The following is a 17,808-nucleotide window of genomic DNA, read 5'->3' as shown; positions in this document are numbered from 1 at the left end:
GTTATTTCTTATCGTAAGAACATTATTGAAATTTCAAGACTTCTAATCGTCTTTTACGCAGGTCTGTACGTTTCTGAGCATTCGTAAATCTTTAAATATTATATCAAAGAATGATCAACGTATGTACGTAGTTAAATCTTTACATTCGATGTTAGACATTTGTTCTTCGTTGCTTACAATTCGAAACATTCGTCGAACATAGGGTTGAGAGTTTTCTTCTTGACGTTGGTGTGTTGCTCGGCGCAATGCTCGAAGACTCTTCGTGGCAGCAGTTCGATTATCACGAAGGGATCGCTGTAACCATTTGGATCTAATGGTATCACGTCTCTGGCATTTATAACTTCCACGCACAGAGAATCGTGATTTAGATACGCTCTCACCGTTAGAACGCCGTATTCGGAAGATACGGTGTTTAGTTGGTCCTAAGAAGATCAGAGTCGTCACTTTACAGTTAAAGAAATCGTACAACTATGCTAAACTTCGATTTAACTTCGATTACAGCTTTGCGATACAAAGGAAAAAGAAAATCGGATCATATAGTAACCTGAAGTCGTTGTCGATAAAATCGGTCGATCAAGAATGTCGTATCCATTTTGTGATACTGAAGACGTTCCTCGACATTCAGGAAACTCTGACATTTGAGTGTTTCGAACGGTAAACCTTTATCATCCTCGTGGAAGAACGTCGCCAATAAGTCCAGCGCCTCGTGAAGTCTTTCGTAAAACATCGCTGGTTTATCCTATAGAAAAACAGATTTTTTAACAAATCAAACCAATAACAATCCTTTCTTTATAAGAGTAAGAGTACGGAATAAGTATGCAAAAAACATTCAAGTAGAAAATTGATTCATTTTTATTAAATATCATGGATATTTGAAATATTTCTTTTGGATATTTTTCGCACCATCGACCTTTCCAGAAATGTATAAAAATATTATTTTATGCCTATTCGTCGTGAGATAGCGTTAAGATTCTGCTTACACCCGCGTTTCCGTCCATTTGGTTGCTCAGTTCAGCCAGCACCACTTCCCAGATGTCTTGAAGAACTCGATTGAAGTTCACTGTAAGCAGAGCCGAGTTTAGCACCACCAGGTGCATGTCTAAATACTCGAGCAACGGCGCGATAGCCTCCCAAGTGGGCAAACTGTCCGGTGACCAAGCCAGATGGAACATCGCCTTCTTCAATGGTGGTCTCATCTGTATATCAAGATATTTCTCAATTATAACTTTATTCATTTGATATTATAGTATTAAATGTGGCGCTACAGCGTGGTATATTTAATACTATACTACTGAAAATTAATTCCTAATCGATCCTCGACTTTTAATTTACTTAGAAAAAAAATTTCTATTTTAAATTTGTCAGAAGAATAAACTTTACTTTTTGTATCAATTATCCATTGTCGCAACGAGACGAAGGATGTTTTGGGAAATATCGAATTTTGCGCATATTTTCCAATCTTTCGCGTCAGAAATGAGAATGAAGTAATCTTCTAAAGATTACTTATTTTTTTCAATTCTTTTGGTATTACAAAGAAATAGCAATCACAGTGAACGGATCTAACTTGTTTATTAAAGAAAACATTCTCGGTCGTTTGGTTTGTATTCTTTGCTCGCAATGCTGACCTTCGTGCCGATCCTTGAAACGATCTGGTTTATGAACAGCAACATTTGTCCTGGTGCCTGTTCCAGCGGTGACGTCAAAGTGGTCCTCCACTGCATTCGCGCAGAATCACCAGCTTGACACTCCAAGGCTGTTAGAACTTTTTCCACGAGTAACTCCTCTCCTAAATTCAGAAGCCATCGTCGGACGTACTCCAAGCCGTTGATAGCCACGCACATCTACGAATATAGTTTCGAATCATTGAATCCATCGATGAAGACCGATTCAGTAGTAACATATTATAATCGTAATTATTTAATAGTAATATATCGTTGTCATTAATTTTTGTTTGGAGTTGCATTATCCATTTAATTTCATCGAGATAAATTATTAACAACAGTATATATTATATAATCTAATATTTTTATTGAATCATAATAATTTTTAAGATAAATAAACTTTTCTATGGATAAATATATTAAGAAAAATTCATAGAAAGATCTATCAAAAACATAGAAAGAAAAGCTTCGGCGTTATATCGTGTCAGTTTTCAGACGTGCAACGTTAAGTTCGATTGCCTTCTCTTTGCTATCTATTGCGAGTTACTCTAGAATATTGCCATTCGTTTGCTTATGTATTTGTGTTTTATATTCTATAGAGCAGAGTTCGACATTTAAGCGTATTAAAGAAGACGTTTATCTTAGTCATCGTGACAAAGTGTTTCTGATATTACTATGTCTATGTTTGCAAAGCAGTGTCGTGTCATACTAATGCGAAGCGGTCTCTACCTCAGCGATTACCTCGTCTGATGTCTTATACGGCGTCTGGTCCTCGTAATAACCACTATCAGCCAATTTTTGGTGTGTTATTTCAGCGTAATAAGCTGCTGAGCTACATATAGCCTGTAATAAAAGAATAGATTTCGGAAAATGTGAATTTAACGTTTGTCTAAATCCTCTAAGCCCTTGGTAAGTTAAGTTTATACTTACATCGACGACTTTCAGAACTAAATTGTACGATCCAGGAAGATCCGGCCAAGCCAATTTCTTCCAAAATTCTTTAATCTACGAACATCGTGAGTTTTTAAATTATACCTACGTATCCTTCGTTTTAAGAAGCTAATTCACACGATTGTCAACTTAAATATCCTTTTTTGTTCCTTTTTCTGACATACCTGATAGAAGCAAGCTGTAACGTCAATGGCGGAGGTACTATGTTTCACAATGTATTCAGCGGTACAGATCCGATCAAGTTCGGTCGATTTTCGTACCCGTTGAATCGCCTTCAATTTAGCCAGATCCAGCCATTTATCGACAGCTGGTCTGAACCACTCGTAATACTTACAAATTGCCAAAGTTTTATGGTCGGACTGCGGCAAGTTCTCCTTCATGCTAAAAATATGACATTTTTCTTAAAGATAATCATTTGTTATCGGAACCTTTTTTTTGTTAGAAATCCCATCGATAAAGAATTTCAATAGTGCTTTAACCTTAGAGCCTCGCAATTAAATATTCAATTTTCTCTTTGATTTAAAAAGTTGCAGAATCATTTAATCGTCTAATTTAATTTCACCGATTTCCGAATATTTAATGTTACAAATGTCTCGTCGTAACAAATTACTTGAAACCTAGTAAGAATTCCAATAACTTATTTCTATCTTTAACGGCCATAAGCACACGTTTTGCATTATATTTAGTTTGAGAAACAGTTGATTCTTCAGTTTGACTTTCTCCGGACTGCACGGTATATTTTTACTTTTAGTCTTCCGATATAATTAATTAATTGATAGTTACGTTATGAAATCCTGCAGAGCCAAGTATAATTCAAACATTGGCGTTCCGATTTCCGCTCCAGGTGGTAGCACGTACTCTTCGTCCGCGTTTTGACCGTGAAGTTGAAGACAAGCTGTGGTAACCCTGGCTCCGAGTTCGTTTTGCATCTATCGAATACATTTCTTCCGATGAAGTCGAAGAACAAGGGACAAGCGTCTGATTCTACCAATGCTTCGGAAGTCTTTTCGTATTTCCACCACTTTTTACTTTTTACGCAAGTTTCTTTGCCACGCGATTTCTAATAACAACTATTTTTTAAAGAAAGATCTCTTTAAACGTAATTAAGAACGTTTAAACGTTGTTCACAGATTGTCAAATCTTAATAGATTTTCATAAACGCTTTATATAATAATGTAATCGTTATGTAATCGTTATACAAACGCAATAGACGGTAGATTATTAAAAAATTAATCACTTTTGCCAATAAAATCATCCGAAACCTTCTCGAGGCTGCATAAATAGAAATATGTAGTTAGATTTTTTTCGAAAATTAATTATCCCAAACGAAGTCCTGTACGGTTGTTTCAAAAATTACTTGTACATATCTTTAAAAAACTTATTCTCGGTAAGTCAAAGCAAAATCCATTCGGCAATTTCCATCATCGTATAGAAAGCAATTAATTTTCTACGCGTGTCAAATTTCCCGTGTATCGAATACACGTGTTTGCGTTTAGAAACGATGTCGCGTATTTTCAGGGAAACACGGTTGATTCGCTTACAAAATAAACGCAAATTCCCCAGCAACGTGATTTGGAGATTTGGTCCTTTCAATTACGCGCACGTACAAACCCCCCAGTGTACGTCGAACACTTGATAACTTTCGAAATTACTGGAATCCCATGATAACCCGTTTATTACACGACGTTTCCGTTGATCGTAGGCGAAACGTATTTGCAAAGGAAGTAAGCGTCTTTCATCAGAAAGGTAGAATAATTAACCCGTTGCCTTGAAGTACGTATTAATTTTCTCTCTTCGAGTATCAAATTCTTGTCTTAGTTGGAACAATGTATAGTGCAACTTGAACGAGTTAAACCTAATACTGTAATTTTACGCTTATATTGTTCTACATACTTGTTATAAACCCAATAAGGTCCGATGAATTGATTATTCCAGTGGAATATATTACTTTGAGAAATGTTTCGACTCGCTTGACTTTTCTTCTTGATATTTTTCAAACGCCTCAGGTTTGACGTTCAACGAATAAATTTATCGTTACGACGCTGTCGTATAATCGAAACCGAAGAAACCGAGCCATGTTTCTTCGTTGAAGCAATCGATCGATTATTAGAACGGAACGATATACAACAATTGAATTTAATTAATCAACCGATCGATGAAAATTAACCGTAGAATAGCGATGTTCGTTTAAAGAATCTCAGCCGAGTTGGTGTTGCGGAAACTTTGTAAAAAAGCGTAGGTTTGCCGTAATAAAGTAAAGTAAAGCGTAGTAAAAATGAAATTGCGTGAAAAAGTAAAGTACATATTTCTCACTTAGAACGTGACGTTAGTAAACGTTCCGTATTACGATAACGAAGACAAAGTGGGAATAGTCGTCCGAGCTTCGGAGCTTACCTGGTATACCACTCGTTTAGGATAAGCACGATCTCCGATTTTTTACCAAATTTTTACCTTTCTTATTTCTGTTCTAAAATATTCCTACAATTTTCAACGCAAACTCTATCCGTGACTGTATAAAAATTACGCACGATTATTAAACGAATCGCATTCGTTTTTTCAACAGTCGCTTTCAAATCTCTCCGTTGTTATTGATCCACTGACAAGAGTACTATTTCCTATACGCAAGATCAGCTCCATTTTCAAGGTAAAGATAAAATAATTGATTTCAGCTATTCAATCGAAAAATTTTCATTATTAACTTATCAATAGAGATAACACTTTCTTTGAAAAGATGAAATTATTTCCCGAGGTTGAAAAGTAATGTACAAAATAATTGCTGCTCCTTCAAAGCCTCGTATTTCCCTATTACTACTAACTCAATTAACAAGAACGCAATTTTCTCACAGAGTCGAGATGGAGTTTATTTCCAACAGGAATACAATTTTACAAAAAATGAATTTACGTTTCATAGCAAAGATAGAACAATTGGTTTTCGCTGTCTCCGTTTTCTTATCCGTATTACAAGATTCAGCCATTACATATTACCGGAAGTACGGCTACTTCTTCAACATCACCGTCTTCTTTTGTTACCATTAATTCGATCGAAAGGGATACAATTTCCTATTTATCCGAGATGGAGCTCGTTTCTAAAAATTCAAGATCATGAACAGCGATAAAAGATCGATTTATAAATATCTATATTTTCTCAATTTCTGTCTGCAAAATAGATTTAATTTTCAAAGTTGAGGACGTTTAGTAGACGCACACATTGGCGCCTAATCGTAGGAGAGATTCATAAGGCAACGGCTTAAGTACAGAAAGTTACAGGATTTCCCTTGGGTTTGGCAAAGTTGGTAAAATTGTATCGAAGCGTCTAAACGTTTCGGAAACTTGCGTAAAAGTGGTGGACACGCTACAGAGAGATATGTTAACCGGGACTCGACAGGGACGTTTAAGTGACTGTGCGCGGGAAGCACATCGCTGGAGGTGCAAGAAAAAAAAAAAGATCGATTTGCGCGCTTGATATCCTGTGACTACGAGTAAATTAAGTATATTCCTACCGATCGTTTCGTTTTCTTCTGAATTTCGTTGGAAAATGCGCGAGATTGACGCGTTCGATAAGACCTCGCTTGTCTTCCCGGTGGTTTTCCTTTCTCTTTTACTTTTTATAATTTAAATGTGTATGGCAATAAGGTGACGAGAAGATGCACGAAATAGTCAGCGAATGTTACATTATAATATTATGAATATTAAAGTAGATATGCAAATGATACGTAGGTATCATATGACATGAATTGCAGATGTAAAAAAGGAATTAATATTATTTCTAATTTAAATTCTTGGTGAATCCGATTATAAAAATTAGAAAATGTTACAACAGTGCTGTTTATATAGATTCTCTATACCGCAGAAATATATATGCTTCGTATCGATATATCGAATATTCTCTAAATTAAAACCGCAATATCGATCCTTTTATACGCGACGTTTAATGAGCAACATTGTATTTTAATAGGTCGGTAACTGCTCATAATTTTATTGCGTTATATCTTCTTAAAAAAAAAAAAAAAATAATGTAAGCGACGCGTTCCTATCGTTAGCAATTGATAAAGGAAACAATTGCTCGGTTGACTCCGAAAATCAATAATCAACGGTCTAAAGTCAATCGGAACAAAAAATACAAATTTGGTCATTTGTAAAACAATCCTACGTATTATTATCACCATTTCCTTGTCCATCGAATGAAAATTAAAAGAAGAAACTTAAACTTCTCTCGCTCTAACGAATGAAACTCGAGATTAAAAGTTTCGATTCCAACGAAATTCATCGAAAACACGATGAATTTTGATTTCTCCGTATGTATGTGGTAGGCGCTAAGTAAAATCAATCGATAAAATAAAATGGATTTACAGAAACACAGGAGGCCAAGCGTAACCAGAGAAATTTCGTTGTCTAAAATTCTCGAACTATCGAAGCTACGTTTCTACTTGTTGGCAAATTCTACCTCATTGATAATACAGTAACGTTTGGCGAGCGCATGCATCGGGTTCGATGTATATTTCCTATGCGGTGTCCGGCAAATTACGCGGAAGATTCATGCGGAGCGTGTGACGTGTTTAACAAGCAAGTGGTATTCCTTTGATAAAAGAGAAACGCGTGCACCTCGGCTGGAAATAAAAGAGCTGCCAATGGAAAGCAACGTCATGCATCACGGTGTGGCCCTTCGCGTCTCCGACGTCCCGTGAAAGATACGGTGAAAAATTACGTGCTTTACGTCAGCACGTTCGCGCGCCAATGGAAGTGGCAACGAATCAGCCGGACAACCCTCTTTCATCCGTCCTAGATCCACTTTTTCCCTCGTGAACCGTCAGGAAATTAGAGTATCAAGACTTGGGATAATTGCGTTTACGTTTCTTTTCGGGGTTATTGAACTTTTCCTCGTATTTCACGTTATATCGGTTGTAAAAAATTGTTTCGAATTTTCGAAAATCAAATTTCTCCATTCCAGAAAATTGTATTCGTAGACTCACAAATCTTTGAATCTTCGAACCCTTTGTATTCCGGTTTCGTATTTTTAGTTAGTTTCGTGTATTTTATTCTTTTACAAAATATGATTTCGATACATATATTCTATTCGTGGAACGTTTAATAAAATTATGTGGCTTTAATTTCATTGGGGTTCCGTATACACGTACGTACATGGTATATTACTCGTTCATATGCATAAAATATTGGGTCGTACATACACGCTCGAACAAAACTATTTACTTTTCGCAGTTTATACTCTATATCGTTCTTTATATCAATAACGTATGCAATACAAAACGAAATTAATTAATACGATACTCCTGATCGTTTGTGAAAATTGATAATCAAATTAGACGATATATTTCGCCGAATCTTGATATTGAAACTAATAAGAAATAAAATGTATCGTATAACATTATAAATAAATAGACCATAAGACTTTAATCCTATCAAATTGCAAAAAGCGATTGTTCTAAAACTAAGAAAAATTTGTTTCACTCTCGATACGCTATCGATTCGATTCCACTTCCATCGCAGTTTCTTTCCAAAAATAGCAAACTACACTTATGAAAATTAAAAACTTCGTTGAGAACTACATACAGTGTAGACAGTAGGCTGTCTGTATTAATTAATTAAATAATTAATTAATATTTGTCAAAGAACACCTGCAGATCGTTATTTCGTTGAGCTGTTTCTCTGTCGGAATATTTCCTTCGTAAAGAAATAATTTTCCCTTTGATCTCGTGAAATGTTTCATGTATGCGGAATAAAATCAAAAGTATTTCTAATAGCACCATACTGATGCTTCTTGGCGTCATTATCAACCGTAGGAACTACTTTACGATATTTGTTGGAAATCAAGCATTCGTGTCAGAACGATGCCAAATATTTTACTACATCAGCAAATAGAATTTCGTATGTTTCTTTCGTATGATTTATTTAAATTTTAACTAATCTCAGAAAATTCTAAATTTGACTAATAATCCAGAACTTTAGAAGAGGCAGTATTTACAAGTAATCATCGTAGAACGGTATTCAAGAAACTACTAGCTAATCAACCGCTATTCTTTCTATTTGCGTACATAAATTTTTACTCGCGCATTGAAAAATTAATCTTCGCGTATAAAGAAATGTCTAATCTGGAAATTGTCTATCTATCTGATATTTTCTTTTCTCGTTTATTTAATTCCTTCCTTCTTGATAGTAATAAAAACGTACGCGAATAAAAGCAAGCGGTTTCGATACGACAGTTCAAATGTTACATATACAAGGAGATCGAAGAAGAAAGATAGAGTAGAAATAGAAAAGGGTTTTAACAGTTCGTGGTGGCGATGAAAAAAGTACCTCGGATGTGTTCTCCATGTGTTTCGCCACGTGTTCCGCCAGCTACGGACAAACATCTCGTGTACAGTAAGATCGCGATGACCTGACGGACATATCAAACTCATCCTCAACATCGTTCCATCCTCGTTCAACCTAGCCTTCAGGTCACTGCGATTTGCTTATTTATAGGGTGTCCCTGCTCCATCCTTTCCTTTACCTTTCATCTCACAATGCAAACATCCGAACGATATAAACGATACTTGGATCGCTGTAATTTCGAAATTTCCACTTACTTCTAACTTATTTTTTCCGACATTTCGTTTATCGCTTTTTTTCCTGGAACACCCTATATATATATAAAGAGTAATATGTTCTGTAGTTATTTCGATGCAAGGACGTCGACCGAATTCGCAGAATTGAAAATAATCCAATCGCAAGAACACGTTATAAAATAATCGATAAATAATTTCTTTCTCTCTATTTCGCTTCTAAACGCGCGAATTTAAATACAAAATTTCTCTCTCGTGTCTGTTTCTCTTTAACTTTTATCAGCTCCAATGACGAGTCTCGCTTCCTTTCTTTTACGAAGATCTTCGAGGGACGATTGTTTGATCTTTAAATGGATAGGTAGCTCTTCTTGTTTTCGATATCGGTCGAAAATTTGAGAAGAAGAAAAAAAAGAAAGAAAAACACGATCGACGTCTTGAATAAAGCATAAAGCCAAACATAGCACATCCAGCTTCACGAAACAGTGAAATAAAATATAGTCGTGTGTCATAATGATTGTGTGCTTTGATTCTGCATCGTCGCGATCTATCAAGTGAGAATATTTCATAGATATATGTATAAATAAATATATATATATATATATGTTTCTCGTTCGTCTTTCATATTTGTTGGAAATGATCGCTTTTTCACGCGGGGTTTGCTTACCAGCTTGTCCAATTGCTTATACACCGCCGAGAAATATGGCACGCCGTTCGTGCTGAAACACAACATTTCATCTATCGTTTGTAAATCGATTTATCTTCCCTTTAACTCGAAATATTTATCGCCGATAATATATGATTCTCTTTTACTCGTGGTTAAACAGCGGGTACCGTATTTTGTAAACTCGTATTTTTATAAACCTAATGAAACAAGTGGAATACAAGCAGAAACATATTTCATCTACCGAATGCTATAATAAATACTATATACTTTGAATATTTTTGATAATACCAGATACATTTTTAGAATTTTTAATTTCCTATGTGTAAAATGTCTAAAAACGTATAAAAATCCATAGACAGCTTGTAATGTATCAACGATAGAGCTACTCGCGGCTAACGTAAAAAACTGATACGAAAATAATAGACATGCGAGGAAAAGAAACGATATAAACGAAGGATATCGATCTCTTGTCACGTACTTTAGTAAATAAAATTATTCAAATTTCCAAAAAATATGATGGTCGTAGGTGTACAAAATAAAAAATTACGAACCAGTTATTTTGGCTACTCTAGCAGTTCTGACGTTAATAATACGATTTTCGTTTCGAAATTTTATTTCTCTATAACAAGTATGTTTCTCCGTGCATTCGCAATCCCACGTAAAAGGAATAAGAGATTCGTACGTTTGATTCGAAAAAGCAATTTTCCATAGAAGCAAAGAGAACCGAAGATAGAACAATTTTCAATAGCACGGTAATCGGTTAGACAACTTTGATGTTCCGTTTGTTAAAAAATAAGTCTAATATTTATCCTACGGTAAAATTACAAAGTACGCGATACTCTTTATATTCTCAAGGTTTTCAAAAGCAAATAAAAGAGGGGAAAACTATTCTCCGTTGTAAACACTGTTCCACGCAATATACGCTTAACCGTAGATATTCAACTTTTAATCAAAGACCAAATACAGGGGGGAACGTTTTACCACTTTGTTTTGCTAACGAACGAAAGTTTGGCTAACTTTAAATTTCAATTCGTAGGGAATCGAGGAATTTGAAAAGCTCACCTTTCAAAGAGACTATTGTAATAAGTGAGTCCCTGTTCCAAGTCTACCAGTAACGCGGTTACCAAGTTGGTGAAGTCCTGCAAAACCTTATCCGCATCCTGATCCGGTTCTTTATCGTAACACATCGTCTGCTGCCTCGTGTCCTCGTACCTGAACAGGAAACCAACGTCGTTGACCAAAGGTAGCGATCGAAACAGAAAAATACAGAGGGTAAGAGAAGATGAAATGAAAGAAGTTCGATCGAGCACTAACCATTCGAGGGTTCCCTTTCTTAGGGCGGTTATTATTTCTCCGCGAATTTCCTTATTGAATGGGCAACACGCACGGAAGGCTTTCATGTTCGATAGCAGTCCTAAACATCTGTAGGAAATAAATAAGAAAAGTATTTTTATATTATAGACTCTCAATATTATTTTCAGTGACAATTTTTTCGTTTAACGATACTTTAGTTTTATCAAAGATTTGCCAAGAACGATACGTATGGAATTAATAGAGGTATTTTTATACAAATTTACACGTTGACGGTTTTCAACACTAACTTTTCAGGACAATTGTAGTCGTATCGAGGATTCAAGTAATCTTACGTTATATGTAATTGGTCAGCTAGGTTACTTGGAAAATTGCACAGATCAATTTGTTTCTTAGAGGAAATTATCATTCCGAGATATTTACTTACATATTTTAATAGTCTGCGGCCCATAGTACGTAACTTGTACAAAATTATTAGCTACGTGCGTTAAAGAATTTTTCTACCACAAGTTACGTATAATAAATTCGCTTCTAATTGTCCGAAAAATTAACTCATTTACAAAATATTTATGTATAAATATAAACGCGATTCATAATTTGCCTGTACGAAGCTTGCAACGAAAACCTACCGGTCTAACAAATACATATATCAAATTCCCAGTAACTTTTTTGAACTAATTTTTTGCACAAATTAAACTCTGCTTCCTCTTAGCGTGCTCGCTTTAATTTAACTACGTTAGCTCGGAATCCGCGTGTAGATTCTCGCGAGCACGGTAGCGTTTTACTTTCAGAAATTAACTCGTGCAAAGTTCGGAAAGTTAGAAGATGGATATAACAAAAGGGAACGAGATTATCACGTACTGTAATAAGAACACAATTATGCTCTTCGTTCCTACCGATGAATCGAATTAAGCGAAATAAAAACCGCGTTACACGAATTATCCTTTCAACGGCATGTAGCGTCAACAAAATCTGTTGTAAGTTGACGCTACTGATATTGTTAGAAACACGATATTATCCCCTTTAAAATGCTTTTTGTTTTGCCCCGATGGGATCATCCGTTCCGGAGATACCGTCGTTTTAACCAAACCATAATTTTGGTCTTATCGGTATCTTTGTCTTTGTTGCACGCTCGCTCACTGACCTAGCCTAAGTCAACTACGTGTACGTCAGTCAAAGAAAATGTCTGAGTCAGCGATTACGTCAACGACGTACGCACTTCCGAGAAAAATAAGTAGACCACGACGATTCCAGGAATTTGTTTGCCATTCTTAGAATCTCGAGTCTCGAGCGACGCGCTTCCAAGTGCGCATATCTTGGAAACTACTTGCGATATCGCCATGAAACAAAGATCATTGTAAAGGACATGCTTTCTACCATGTCCCGAGTTCTGGGTGAGTTACAGGGAAAATCGTGCAATTTTTCTGTCAGCGTTTCGTCATCAAAGCTTTCATTGTTTTTCAGAGGTACGAAGGAGCATAAGGTTTCTGGTTTAAAGGATAGTACATTTTTGGGTAGAATAAAACGATAAAATTGAGAGAATTGGGTTTATATGGATTGGTTAGTCAGGATTTAATTTGTTTTGATCTTGATTTTAATTCGTCTGTATTTTAATTTGAATCTTATTTGCCTGTGGCAATAGAAGTTTCAATTCGCTGCAGTTTCTTCCTGCGATTCAAAGGCAAGGCGTTAATAATAGTATCAAAGCAACGGTGTATTAACGCAGTATAATTGTACAGCGATGAATGAATAAAACGATAATACAAACGTAGAGGAAAAGAAAATAACGTCCAGGTTAGGTACCATTATAAAGAATTTATGTTATTTTCTTTTACGTTTTCAATCTTCGACCCGAGTTTCCGACGTCTAGAGCTTAACAACACCAAAAGTTACATAATTTCTGCGATATGAATTTTATTAAATAGAAAATATAGGAAAAATCATAAATAGAATAGAATTCATAAACGATTGCTTCTCTTTTCTTCTAAGAAAGATACGCACCTAAGAAGATAATCCAATTTAGAGATGGATGGTCGATGCAATGGCGGGAATAGCACTCGGTGCTGTCGAACTTTCTTCAACGTTACTTCGAGGAATTCATTGAACGACTCTGCGAGACATTGTTCCTCGTCTCGAGAAAGAGTGTCCGTGTGCCATACATTGTCTAATTCCTATTGAAATAAATAAATATCTAATTTGTTAATTCCTATCGAAACAAGTAAATAGTTAGAGAACGTGTTAGAAAAATGGTATGCGAAGGAATAAAAAAAGCGTTTGTAAAATTAAAATAAACCTGAAGAAGACGATGAAGAATTCTAGGGTCGCACGCTGATTGCCTGGATGTCGCTACCCATCTAACTAACGCTTGTTGGAGTTCCGTGACATCACCTTGGACGGCGTGTTGATGAAGAATCGTTAGTGCCGTTTGTGGCAATTCTCCTGTGAAGTCTTCCTAAATGAGGCAGGGAGAATCACGTAGTTACGCGATATATAGATTACTTTATTAAAGAGAAGGACAAGAGAAAATAAATTAATTAAGAAAATAAGTCAGCTCTAACCTACGTTGAAGTAAATTAAACGACAAGCTGTTAGTAATAAAATAAAACTAGAAGTTGTCTTGTTTTCAACTGTTTCTTGTTATATCTTTAGAAACAGTTTTTTATTCTTTTTTTTTTCTTTTTCTTAATTATAGTATGACGGCAGCAAAGGATGTATTTTCAGAAATATTTACGAGCTTCTTACGTCCTTTCTAACTTTTTGCAAGAGAGCTAGTATCTATAATAGTTGTTTATAAATATTTCATGGAATAAAAATAGGAGAAAAGTAGAGATTTTTTTCCTTGTATCGTATTATTGTACAATTAGAAATATATTTTATTTTTGTTATATACAATACGATCACTATGAAAATTCCTACTATAAAAAATATGTACTTCGTTTTATATCCTTGAAGGTAAAGAAGAAAGCTATCCATATATTTTTTATTGTGAATTTCAACAAATTATTTATAAATATATATTATTGATATTATAAAAATCATTATTTCTTTTTTAAATATTCAGTGCATTCCGTATTTCTTTAATTTTCAAAACGAAGATAGAAGCTCGAGAGTTTTTATCGGGAATTTTAGTAACTTTTTAAAATAAATATTTAAATGTTTGTATTTTATAAAGATATAAAAAACAACGTATATTTGTTTGTTGATGGTACATACTCCTTGTTTGTTCATCTCGTGATTGAGAAAGACCGTGTAAAGTCTCTCCTGTTGTCTGAGCTCTCCCCAGTTGTCTTCTTCGGACGTCCCGCGGTCTTCTCTCGTTGATAACCATAACTTTAATCTAATTCTACCTTGAATTGTGCTTCGTTGCGTTCTGGCCTCTAGTTTGTACCATCGATCCAGCCCCGTGCTTGGAATATCCTGCCAACAAACGATTCTCTCTTGTCTACCCCATGTTAGAATATAAAAAAAAAAAATCGAGCTGCAATTTTAAAATTAACGTCAAGTAAAATTGCTTTGACGATCGATAGATCGTAATAACGATACCTATGCCATTAAATATGGAAACTGGCTATGTAACATCTTTTTTTTTTTTTACACAATTTTATACACGTTTCATCAGTGTTCGTGTTGCTATGTATTCTTTGCTTTATTCGATTGAGTTCTGGCTATCAGAATTTAGTATGACAGTAACAGCGTTCTATAAAACTGTCGAAACGAAAATATGACGCGATCGAAAAACTGGAGTGGTGCGAGCGTGGCAGAATTAATAAAAATACATGGTGTTGGAAAAGCCACGATCGCAGAGATTAAAAAAACGAAAACGTGATATCGAAAATTATCCGAAATACGTAGATTTCTCAGACGCTGGCTGGAACCGTAGGAAAACCTTAAGTATACTAACTGGTTGATGAAATGGTTTCGTTGCGACGATGGCGATAATAATGACGATTTTATGTAAATGAAAGCAGCGAACAAAATCGATGGTTCAAAGTACAAAAAGAACGTAATTCTGCGCGATTACTTGTGTTGAATAAATTATACGACATAACGGAGAAAAAACTATGAGATCCATAAGAGTGTAAAGGATTTGACGCTTAATCTTAATTTGTATTTAAATAAATGAAATTTCGTATGAGAAAAGTAATTATTCTGTTATTCGAAAATTTCATTATCCGAGCAATTTTGTCTCGCTGTTAGTTCGAACAAGGCATAAGGGAGGCTCCACTCTAACTGTTTTTCTGTATTTAGAGTAACAGGAAATTGTATTTTCATCTAGAAGATTTGTTGATGATAGTTTTGGAGGTACAGAAAAGATGTACTTAAAAGAGCTAAACGAAATGATAATATTCATACGTGTCATCGATGTTAACGTTAAATAAACTCAATAAAGTTTGAATTTTTTGTTTGGTTATGGAAAGAATTTTTCTGTATTTAGAGTAACAGGAAATTGTATTTTCATCTAGAAGATTTGTTGATGATAGTTTTGGAGGTACAGAAAAGATGTACTTAAAAGAGCTAAACGAAATGATAATATTCATACGTGTCATCGATGTTAACGTTAAATAAACTCGATAAAGTTTGAATTTTTTGTTTGGTTATGGAAAGAATTATTCTTCTCGATTATTGATAAAAGAAACGCGTTTAATATTTACGTGTAAGGAGCGTAACGTATCAATTGTACGATCAAAACTATTTTTAACGAACGAACTTTTAAAGTTAACGAACCTAAAGCGAATATTGGGAATGAAATTACGAGTTTTTATAATTCCGTTATTATGATAGCATAATTACGAAACTCATTAGGTAAATCGATGCGATACCTGAAGCGGAATATTCACGCAGCCAAGAAAATCATCCTGGCCGCCGGATCTCGCGCTCTGCGCGATCTGCTTGAAGAATCTTCCGAGTCCCTTGACGCCGCGTACTTCGTTCAGCTTGCTCACTGCATCGAACACGGAGGACTCGTCGTCGTGGTCCCTGAAACTATGTCTGTCAGGGCAACACAAACACTTTCGACAGAAGGGAGTACGAGAAGGGGCACGAAAGCACACTCAGGAAATCATTGATCTTATTTACTCAACGAACTTTGCTGGTAGTAATGGCAGTAATTAACGAATTGATTTCCATATATATATACGGATGAGACACATAAGATGTAGATGTTTGAAGTATAATGTCAATGGTATAATAAGAAAATGATATTATTGAATTATTGGCACTTGAAGTAAGATGTGACATAAAGAGAGAAAAATAAAATGAAAAAAAAAAAAAGATAAAATCGTGGTTCAAAATAGGATACAAAATAGAACAAGAAATAGATAAATAGTGGAATAAAGATAAATAGTGGTAGAACCATGAATGAAACGATTTTTTTATAGTAAGGAAAATAGGCGAAATGAAATCTGCTCGTAATACGTTTTGCTTCCAACGCGACAGCATCGGTTTCAAAAATACATTACGCATTTGACTAAAAATTGGAAGCCACGAGAATCTGCATTTGAAATTTCGAAATTTCAAATTAGGATATTTGCGGATGACCGTTTGAAATTGCAAATTTACAAACTAACTTTTTTCCAAATTAACTTCTCGAAATTACGTTTTAACGAAACAAATTTCATTTCACGCTATTCACAGCCATATCCATCACGGTATCTACCCAGGCACTATACCGTACCAAAGAAGAAAAACGCCAAATAGCCAACCTGATAAACGACACCACTCACCATATATCCAGGTGCAGAATATCCGTGTTGATGTCGTCGATGTCGCTGAAATGGAAAAGAAAAACGAGAAAATGTTAAACCGTGTGTCACGCTGATCCAATATGAAATTTCACGTAACGTGTTTCTGATCGCTTTCCCGGACTACGGAAGAAACGACAAAGACGTGGAAGTAAAAAGAAGAGAAAAGAAAGGAGAAGAAGAAGAAGAAGAATCGAAGTCCCCGAAGGATACACGGGGTTGCTTACAAACGAAACTTCTCGTTCCATCGTGGACTTAGCGTGTGCGGCTTCACCGACGTCGCGCGTATGAACTTGGCTGGTACCGCGCCGCTCAACGATTCCCGATGCTCGCGTCTGCTCGTATGCTCCTTGCGCTTGAACGACAACCTGAAACTGATTTCCAACGGATACAATAACTTCCAAGGATATTCCACGCGCTTCTCTATCTCCTTTCAGGCTTTGCGGGATGCGAGTATGTTCGTTCAAATAGTTAATTTTGTGTGGCAATGAAATTTTCGTTCCTTTGGTTCGGCTGTGCCTTGCAACTTGTTACAGATGGTACGAGAAATCAAACTCTGCGCACGGTGTATCGAATAAAATTCTGTATTTTTATTTCGGTTCTTTGTTTTAGATTTGTCTCGAAGAAATATTTATGTCGAAGTTACTTTGTACACGCACATATCAAATATTACAAATTTTATATCCGTATGAACTTATTTGCAACTTAAACGCCAAAGCTTCTGTAATACAAGATTTCATTTAAACTACCTGCCGTTACCGTGCCAATTGCCACGAGACGTTACACTTAACCAGATTAGGTCAAACAACATTTTCAAACAAATTGAATTCAACCGTTCGTTCCTCCAGCTAAATCTACCCTCGTGCTCGTAAAAAAATTCCTCACATTTTCTTCAGTCGTTTCTTCGCCAGCTTCTCCAC

The 17,808-nt window shown here is 35.5% G+C and overlaps 1 protein-coding gene across 3 annotated transcripts in view; it reads right to left on the bottom strand.

The window, feature by feature from the left end:
* Positions 1-17,808, bottom strand: part of Unc-13-4a (BAI1 associated protein 3) — a 124,746-nt gene that overhangs the window by 3,434 nt on the left and 103,504 nt on the right. The window contains exons 8-25 of one of the 3 annotated variants that reach the window (XM_072013524.1): positions 17,116-17,262; positions 16,871-16,915; positions 15,968-16,124; positions 14,361-14,564; positions 13,441-13,599; positions 13,149-13,318; positions 11,151-11,258; positions 10,899-11,048; positions 9,837-9,888; positions 8,925-8,966; positions 3,396-3,541; positions 2,777-2,993; positions 2,592-2,666; positions 2,391-2,504; positions 1,626-1,841; positions 981-1,196; positions 545-739; positions 178-422 (exon numbers count right to left, since the gene is read on the bottom strand). In XM_072013524.1, coding sequence (XP_071869625.1) covers positions 178-422; positions 545-739; positions 981-1,196; positions 1,626-1,841; positions 2,391-2,504; positions 2,592-2,666; positions 2,777-2,993; positions 3,396-3,541; positions 8,925-8,966; positions 9,837-9,888; positions 10,899-11,048; positions 11,151-11,258; positions 13,149-13,318; positions 13,441-13,599; positions 14,361-14,564; positions 15,968-16,124; positions 16,871-16,915; positions 17,116-17,262 — 2,658 coding nt within the window. The remainder of the gene's footprint in view (positions 1-177; positions 423-544; positions 740-980; positions 1,197-1,625; positions 1,842-2,390; positions 2,505-2,591; positions 2,667-2,776; positions 2,994-3,395; positions 3,542-8,924; positions 8,967-9,836; positions 9,889-10,898; positions 11,049-11,150; positions 11,259-13,148; positions 13,319-13,440; positions 13,600-14,360; positions 14,565-15,967; positions 16,125-16,870; positions 16,916-17,115; positions 17,263-17,808) is intronic. The other 2 variants (XM_072013528.1, XM_072013534.1) reach the window with 2 other exon arrangements.

Source organism: Bombus fervidus, chromosome 2 (assembly GCF_041682495.2).
Source record: "Bombus fervidus isolate BK054 chromosome 2, iyBomFerv1, whole genome shotgun sequence".
NCBI classification, from domain to species: Eukaryota; Metazoa; Arthropoda; class Insecta; order Hymenoptera; family Apidae; genus Bombus; species Bombus fervidus.
Note: the sequence above shows the minus strand (reverse complement) of the source record. Positions and strands in the feature narration are given on the sequence as shown.